Source organism: Camelus bactrianus, chromosome 13 (genome assembly GCF_048773025.1).
Source record: "Camelus bactrianus isolate YW-2024 breed Bactrian camel chromosome 13, ASM4877302v1, whole genome shotgun sequence".
Classification (NCBI taxonomy): domain Eukaryota; kingdom Metazoa; phylum Chordata; class Mammalia; order Artiodactyla; family Camelidae; genus Camelus; species Camelus bactrianus.
This window is the reverse complement of record NC_133551.1, coordinates 65,534,434-65,543,567: the sequence shown is the minus strand read 5'-3', so window position 1 is coordinate 65,543,567 and position 9,134 is coordinate 65,534,434. Positions and strand designations below refer to the sequence as shown.

The window sequence follows — 9,134 nt, the reverse complement described above, 5'->3', positions numbered from 1 at the left end:
CAGAGCAGAACAGGAGCCACAGGAAGTTTCACGGTAATGTTTCTCTTTATTTTAGAAATAAGTTGACTTCACATATGAAAAATACCACTTAGCATTCAAGGTGGAAAAACTTACATAGAAATTATTCTCTAATCTGCCCTCCTTGGTGTTCAATGTTGCATCTGCCACTGAGGTAAGCTGTGCCATTGTCCACGGCTTCAAAAAAAAAAAAAACACAAAACAAAAACCAAAACAAACCCACCATAAAGGGGAAAAAAAACAATCCTCTAAAAACCCTCCATCTCCGTTGTAAGGAGTCCCAGGGCCCCGGCCCCTCAGTCAGACTTCTCCTTCTCCTTCATGTGTAAGAAGACGACGCTGAAGATGAAGAGCCCCACCATCATGGAGAAGGCGCTGGCGTAGTAGGGGTAGGCCGACGGGATGAAGCGCTCGTACTGCGTGTGCTGCAGCGGCCTCACTGACACCTACGACACAACAGAGGTGGCAGCCCCGGCGCTCAGAGGGGTGCAGGCTGGATGAGGGTGGGGGGCCGCGGCCCACTCACCTGAGTGGAGGAGTACAGGTGCGTGTAGCCCAGCCGGTTGTAATCCACCTTGAACTGGAACACGCCGTACACGTCGGGCAACTTGAACTGGACACTGTATTTGCCACCTGAGAAGAGCCAAGACGCATAACCAGGGCGGCTTCCCACGGCATCTGTCAGCCGCACGGGAGCGAGCCAGAGTTGAGGACCAACCTCCCAGGGCTTTCTCGCAAGAACTGCATTTACCTTTCCTCTTCAAGAAGGTCCTCACAAAAGGATCGATGCGGACAAACTCCAGCTGAATGTCGTCACCATCAAAGGGGACCCATCTGCCATTTGAGAGCTGCTCAATCACGATGCTGTACTCCTGAGACAAGAGGCGGGTTAGCCAGGGTGTGGCCAGTGCCTGGAGGGACGCCGCCACCAGAGCTGCGCTTAGTGCCCGCTCCTGAGTCGGGCGGGAACCCCCAGGAGTTCCGAAAACCCGGGCAAGCCTCACCCGCCCACCCTGGACAGTGATCGAAGAGGACACCACCCAGCAGGCTGACCCCTCTGACTCGCAGCTACGCCCCTTTACGAGCTTGTGGAAGTCTGCATCCGAACCACGCTCCACTCCCCGAACGCACCGGGCACTCTCGGGCCCCCCTGCGTCCATACACGCCGTTCTGGCCTTTCCCCACTTCCTGACAGATTCATCCCCAAGACCCGAATTAAATGTGTTATCTCTTGTGAACTCCACTCCCAGCAGAGTGAATCAGCACAGCCCCTCCCACAGCATTCCCACAGCAAAGCCACCCTCCTCCAAAGAAGGCCCCCTGGGGGTGGGGAGGGTAGAGCTCAGTGGTTAAGCGTGTGCGTGTGCTTAGTATGCATGAGGTCCTGGGTGCAATCCCCACTGTCTTCATTAAATAAACCTAATTACCTCCCCTACCGAAAAATAGGACTCCTGGTAGTTAGGATATGGGTTTACAGACAGGCTCTCTGCACCTCAGCTGACTTTCTTAGGGTGAAGATGAACTTAGCTTTGTTTAGGCCTTTCAAGCCCAACACAAGTGTTGAGAGCAGAATCAACCTGGCCAAAACCCTGGGGCCCTCCAGCTCCAAGAAGCTCTTACCACTAGGTCAGTGACAGTGTAGGCGTTGGGCGGGGCTTTCTCGCCCACCCGATGATGGGACACAGGCCCCACACGGAGGACGCCCTCCTCCTTGAACACCCAGCGGGAGAGGGCCACGGCTAGCTCGTAGTTGCCCGTCTGGGAATACCTGCAGGAGTGGAAACGGGCTTCTTTTGTGCCTGGTAAACAAGACCTACCACTACCCGCCAAGGCAAACCACACTCAGCGAGCCTCTGCCTAGAGGCCCCACATGTCTAGGTCTCCTGGTTAATGGGAACACACAAAAAAAATGAAAAATAAAAGGTGTTGCTTTGGGTGTCACCTACACAATAAATACCCAATTATCAAAACGTCTGCAGATAAGCCATTACTACCCCTTGAAAAGCCTGGATTGCTAACGCCAACAATACAGCAATACAGTCAAGTCCTCAAATAATTTTAAAGCACCTGAAGGTACTTAATTAGCCTCTGATGCTTTCAGCTAAAAGGCTCCTTCCTCCCCACCTGCACAGACCCACGCCCAGACCCCACCCCCAGGCCCTGGCAACTACCTCTGGGAGCCAGGCGCGGCCTTTTGCACTGCTGAGTTGAAGAAGGCGTCGCTGAAAAAGTCGAGGGAACCACTGAAGATGACCCGGGCGTTGTTCCTGGCCTGCAGCCCAGCGATGAGGAGGGTGTTCTTCCCTACCGCGTGGGGATACTGGGGGCGACACGAGGCCATCATCCAGGAGAGCCAGGGTAAAGGACCAGCAGCTGGGCCACTGGGGCAGTAGGCCAGCAGGCTGGACCTGAACCACCTAGGCCCCACCTGAGGGCAGAACCTCAGACCCCCTGGCCTCCACCCCCACCCCCTCCCACCAGCTGCTCATTTCACTGCCTCGGTGAAGTGTGCTCGCCTGCTGACTTCTCGTTTTCAAATAGAGTGCTCTGCTACCAGGTCGACAAGCTGGAGGCCTCGAGTCTGCAAAGGCCACTCACCTGGGTGATGGGTTTATCCGGGAAGAAGGAGTAGGAGGTGGAAGAGCCCGTTAGGATGTCCAGTACCAAAGGATTGTCAGGGTCAGCCACCATCCTGCAGCAGGAAAAGAGACCCGCCCAACTCTAACCCCAAGAACAGCGCAAAGGACTGGGGCCATTTCTTCACAGGAATTAATCCTGCTTTCTAACAGCCAGACACCTAGCTCTCTCCTTGCTCTAACAATGAATTCTGACTCAATGTCACATATTAATCTCATCCACGTCCTCTGGGGGAAGAATACACCCAAATAACCACAAGTTTGGGATAGTTTCCTGACAAAGCAACCCCTTCCTCCCCCTCCAGGTTTCTGCTGGCCTCTCCCTGCTCACTCACCCAACACCTCGAAACAGGATGGGATTCAGAGCCGATTTCCCAACGATGGTTGGAGCCTTCAGCAGGTTCTCGGTGTCAGCCACAATGAGCGTGTGCTGCAGGAGCAGAGGGAAGACGGTGGTCAGGAAAAGGTGCCCCAAGCCGGGGAGTCCGTCCAACTCCCCCCCCCCCGGTTTCTAGGCTGAGCTCTGCTGTTAGGGCATGAAACCTGGGAGGTGACAGTCCTGATTACCTGGCCAAGGTCTGAGATGTCATAGTTGTGATGGTCAATGACAGCCGTTTTCTCCTCGTCAAACTCGATCCCACACTCACTGCCCAGTTCTCGAAGAGGGTCACCTGCACGGCCCCAAGAGATGCCTGTCTGAGCCTCTAAGGTGGGCCCTGGGCCAAGCAGTGTCCCCATCCTAGCATCCCCATGACCCGCTCTCTACCAGGAACATCCTCTCTACCAGTCGTTCCAAGGGCCCTGCAGCTTTACCAGGCCGGGCTCAGCCCCAGATGCACCCCAGACCTCAGCAAGGTGTTGTGCCTGCGGGATCAGCAGTCTGAACTGACAGAACACCACCACCTGTCCCTCTCCCTCCACGAATACAGTGACCTTGGTTCTGCACAAAAACCTCCCTTGAACAAAGTAATGATCTCAGGCAAACTTGACCTGGATGAGCCTGGGCTTAGAAGGCTTCTCTCTTCCCTATCATCACCTCACCAAGAATCCCACCCAATGTGGTTTTAAAACCGTCAACACTGAAAACAATGAAACAAGACTGGCCACGTGGTACTAACTGGGGCAGCCGGGCGGTAAGTAGGTGGGGTCCAGGAGACTCCTCTCCCTGTTTCTAAGTATCTGTGAAAATGTCCAAAACAGGAAACAAAAAAATCTGTCAAACCTCCTCTCTTGCCTTCTTTTTGGAAGAGAAGAGCCACCAAAAAACAAAACAAAGCAAACAAAGGAAAAAGAAAAAAAACAGAAAAAGGAAAAACTAACAGGGATCCCAGCCCTTTAAAAGGCCTGCTTCTCATCTCACTGGCTCTGGTCACAGTGAAAGCACAGGAGGGGCGGACCAGCTCTGGGGTTCCCTCCCTCTCTTGCCGGCTAAGGCCCCTGCAACGGATGCCAGTTCAGCAGCTTCCATTTGTAAAGCTCAGTAAGCTCCCCAGAGAAATGAGGGAAAACCCCAGACGTTCCCAGGTCAGACTCACCAATGTCTGAGCTGGCAGCCACCAGGACACTGCCTCCGCCGTCAATGAAAGTACTGATGGTCTCCACGTTGATATTTCCACCAAAATCTGAAAGAAGCACCAGGCTCACAACCCAGAAGGTTCCTCTCCCTGCTGCCCTGACATTTGGGTGGGGAAGGGGACCAGCCACAAGCCATCACAGAATAGCGCCTTCTGGAGGCCCAAGACGAGAGGGACCTTTACAGTACATGCTGTGACACAGGGCAAGTCTCCCATTTTTCCTCGTGTGGCAATCCAAAAATAATGGGCAAATGTATAAATTTTTAGAGGTACAAATGAAATTCTCAGACACCTATCAATGATAATTGCCAAGTCAGTCATACGTATTTGAAGTCACACATACAATTTTTATCTAGAAATGGTATATTTTTCAACTAATTTCATGAAACAACTTCAAACTTTTCAACTGCACCTTTCACATCAGTATCTTTGTCACCACTTGAGCCACTTCTGGGGTCACCTACCAGTCTCCCAGAGCCCACCAGCTTCCCTTGTGTCCAAGCTGCCTGAGAAAGAGCACTTTTGATCTGAGGAAGGTGTCACTTGACACCAGTACTCACCTGCCGGACGTGAGAGGCTCTTCCCCTATGAACCCTGCAGACTTCCACCCGGGAGAGCCCTAACACACTCACTTCATACACTGTTTTCAAGTGATCACCAAAAAGGCGCATTAATTTCCAACATCTGTAACTCTGAGGTCATACCCTTTTTTGGGCTATCAGCTGGATCAGGTGACGGCCACAAGCTTTCAGATCTAGCACTGACTGGGGTCTTCCCAAAACTGTGCCCTAAAGTAATGGAGGGAGGGCTCGGTAATTCATGTATTCGTGACAGGAAGATTACTTCCTGTGTGATGAGGAGAAAACTAAAGTGGGGAGAGAGGGCTGTTATATATGCTGGTCAGGGAAGCCCCCAGGCAAGTGGCATTTGGGAAGGTGTGAGAGTGAGCCGGGCAGATGGGGAAGAGCATTCCAGGTGTTGAGAGGACAGCTGCAAGGTCCCCGAGGCGGTGGGCACGTCACCAGCAAGGAGCTCAGTGTGGCACAGCTGGAGAGAGTGTGGGGGCGAGGAGGGCAGATCCTGCAGGGCTCCACTGGCCCTGTGATGACCATGGCCGGGGGGACAGGCCACTGGAGGGTTTTGAGCAGGAGGCCAACATGATCTATCTTTATTTTTAAAGGATGACTCCAGTGGCGAGGTGGAGAACGGGATACCGGGACTGTGGGTGGCAGCAAAGTGACAGGTTAGAGAGCCACAGCGACCATCCAGGAGTGAGGGGTGGTGACCAGACCGCGGAAGCAGAAGGAGGAGGGGAGGAGAGGTGGGCCCACCTCACCTGACAGCAGAGCCTGCACGGCCTGCTGACCAACAAGATGTGGGGTGTCTGAGGGGGCACTGAGGACAGCCCCAAGAGCTGTCCCGAGCCACCAGAAGGACAGATGTGCCACTGACTGAGAACGGACACAGAAGTCTGTCCACCACATCCACAGGGCAGTGAGAAATGAGTCCATAATATGACTTTGTAAAGATCTGAACATGAGAACAGCCCTCTTTTCTGAGGAGTCATTTTCAGGAAACAAATAAAAGCACCTGACCTGAACTTCAGGCACAGACAGAACATCCTGTACGTGGGGACTCAACCTCTCACACCACCAACCCTTCACCATCTACCCACCTTCCTACAGAGAGGCCAGGCAGACAATTCAAAGACAGCTTCCTGCTACGGTACAGTGGTTCCCAACTGAGGCGATTCTGCCACTCGTAACAATGTCTGGAGATGTTTCTCGCTGTCTCAGGTGGGAGGTGACGAGGGGTATCTAGTGGGCAGAAGCTCAGGATGCTGCTAAACATCCTACCCTGCCCAGGACAGCCCCCCTGCCCAGAATTATCCAGCCCGAAGCGTAAAGAGTGCTGTTGTTGGAACTCCTGGACAGTGACACAGGCTATGAAACTGAGATCCCCAGGCTTAAATCCAGGCAATCCCTTCACCTCTCTGAGCCCATCACCCCATCTATCAAACAAGGACCCAGTTTTCCCGGGGACAGAGGATGTGCTAAGAATCCTCCTCCTGTGGCCATTGCTGCATGTGACTTGGGAGCTTTCAGTGCCCCAGAGAGAGCAAGGAACCCACTGACGCGTGGAGAAGGCAGCCAGTCCAGGGTCCTCACACCTAGGAGGGCGACAGTGGTCACAGTAACACAGAAGGGTCCTCAGAGCAGGGGCTAAACCCTTACCCTGAACTCCCCCAGCACATACCACCTTCTCCCCTGGGGTGCCTGAGAGGCTTTCTCACCCCGCTGGGGGCAGAAAAGGTGGCAGCAGTGATGTGGGGCAGGGTTTCAAGTAACACTGACTCTCAGAGAGAGCGAGTTACTCCCATTTGTCCAGCTTTCCCCATCACAGAGTATGGTCACAGCTCCGTACTCATCTTAATGCTTCTCTAAACTCACTCGTCTCCTCTCTTAAGAGGAAGCCCCGGGCCCAAGGCCTTCAGCAGGCAAGGAATCGGCTAGAACTTGACAGCCCTGCATTCATCCTGTTCACAGTTACCACCTGCTGAAAGCAAGCGACGGTACTGGCTTTCCATTGTCAGTGATAATGGGTTCATTACCATTTTCTTTTAAACTGTTATTTTAGGTTTTTTTTTTTTTTTTAAAGCAGGTCAATTGGAAGAAAAATATTAATTATTGGCACAAACAATAGGGAATATGATAAAAATCATGAAGGAGGTAGGGAAATGACTAAGATTTGTGAAACACTGTTTTAGGCTCGCTGCTATTTCTCCCACCACCAACAGCCTATTTCAGCCTCCTCCTGGTCCACCTCCCACCACTGCCCTCCCTCCCAGTGACACGCCCCATCCTCCTCCTGAGCACATGGACAGTCCCTCCACTCCATCTTGTACATCCCAACACGTGGTTTGGTAACTTATCTCAAGCCCTTATTTTTATTTCCTCAAAGACAGACTGAAAGACTCCTCAAGGACAGGCTGTCACTATTCAGCACCTATTTCGGAGTTGCAACACAGCAGCAACTTGACAAATGCCAATTAACCAGCTAAGAGCTCCATTCACCTGCCTAGTGACTGGAAGATTTGAACTGGTACAATCTGGGGTCACATCCTTCCAACTACACTTCTCTCCAAAAAACCAATTCCAAAGGCACACTATGCAGAGGAGCTGGAGGTACCTTGATAAGTAGTGGGAATCTGGGAAAAATACTCCAGGGGATTTGGTAGAACCAAATCCCACATGAACTACAGAGAATAAAGTAGATGCCAATGACATGAAAGACTTCCTAAGTTTCATCAATTGAAGGAAGAGAGAGCAGTCCTGTCTTACTCCAAACAGGAACAACTGGTGTCCTCTGAAGAAAAAGATAAACAAGCCACTGAAGAAGAGAATGGCCAGGGTGCTCACCAAAACAGCACAGCAGAAGAGAAACACCAAAGGAACTGGGGATATTTAGTTTGGAGAAGAAACAACTGAATAAGCCATGCTTATGTGAAGGCTATGTCTATAAACAAAATAAGCATTAGACCTATTCTCTAAGGCCCTGGGGAGTATAAGAAACCATTTCCCTCCCCTTCCCTAAATAAACAAAGCAGGAAGTAGGAGACAAAGATCAGTTTAATATAAGAATTTTTTTTAAATTTTTAAATATTTTATTTTTTTAACAGAGGTACTGGGGATTGAACCCATAACCTTGTGCATGCTAAGCATATGCTCTACCACTGAGCTATACCCTCCTCCAAGTTTAATATAAGAACTTCTTAACAGAGTTGTCTAGTGGCAGAGTGGGTTGCCTCATAAGACAATAAGCTCTCTGTCATAGGAACGTCAACTGGAAAAATCTAGCAAAGATATTCATTCTGTTCAATAACTAGCCCTCTGCTAAGCCCTGGGCATATCCATCCAGCCTCAAATAGGGAGTTGGATTAAATAATCACTAAAGGTTCTTTTCAGCCTAACTATGACTCCCTCTGAATTCTTAGAACCAACTACCACCAATGCCCCTTTACAGCAAACCATATTAACAGCATGCATATCCTCTTTCCACAGAGGCAAACCCAACCAGAGGGCTGTCCATCTTTCCTATCAGGTCCTCTCCAGAGAAAACTCCCTTCACAGAACAGCGGGTGGGACCGCTACAGTCTGCAACAACACTTGATCCCACAATCCTCAGCTGTGTCTTTTGCAAAGACGACGTCCCTACCTAAGCCCAGGTTAGAAGTTAACAGTTTCCTTTTCTCTGGTAGCAGCAATGCCCAGGGCTGGCGACCCATACCATAACCCAGAGCAGGCCCAAGATCCTGAAGGAAGTGATAAATCAGTCCTGGGCCTCAAATCCCAGTTCTAGGAGCGACTCACAGTCCTTACCTTCTACCGAAGGGGAGAAGATGATGAGATTGTCATAGAGGAACTCCCCGTACTTAATAAGGGACAGGCTGGGGTCATCTGCGGTCTTGAATGTGAGTTCAAAGCCCCGATCTGGACGAGAAGAAAACAGGGAGCTGAGGCAGACGGGACGCAAAGGGAAATCACCAATGCAGAGATCATGACTGTTCTCCCCCGAAATCCTCCCGCCTCACTAGCAGCAGGCCAGACCTCGTGGAAAACGAGTTGGAGAGAGGGTGGCCGATGTTCTCGGGCTTCCAACCCCAGACTTTCACCCGCCGCCCCCTCGCACCCCAGTCTCACCCTTCAGGCTCCGGAAGAAAAGCGAATGCGTCTCCCGCAAGTTGAGGTTGTCCAGCAGCACTAAGGTGCGGGGACCGCTAGCGCCGACCAGGCCAAGTAAAGGCAGCAGCAGCCACAAGAGGGACCAAGCACGGGCCGCGGCGCCGAGCTCCATCTTCCCGCTCCTGCCAAAGAACCCAAGCTCCTGGACACCGGAAGTGCCTCTT

The 9,134-nt window shown here is 51.7% G+C and overlaps 1 protein-coding gene across 1 annotated transcript; it reads right to left on the bottom strand.

Annotated features, from left to right (window-relative positions):
• Positions 1–26: 26 nt before the first annotated feature.
• On the bottom strand, positions 27–9,133 carry DDOST (dolichyl-diphosphooligosaccharide--protein glycosyltransferase non-catalytic subunit). The gene is made up of 11 exons (XM_010957428.3): positions 8,929–9,133; positions 8,608–8,718; positions 4,190–4,276; positions 3,222–3,325; positions 2,990–3,084; positions 2,617–2,710; positions 2,190–2,338; positions 1,639–1,786; positions 770–890; positions 545–651; positions 27–464 (listed from the first exon to the last, which is right to left on the bottom strand). Exons 1-11 carry the CDS (start codon positions 9,080–9,082, stop codon positions 315–317), a joined length of 1,320 nt encoding a protein of 439 aa, XP_010955730.1. The 5' UTR covers positions 9,083–9,133; the 3' UTR covers positions 27–314.
• Position 9,134: the final 1 nt, after the last annotated feature.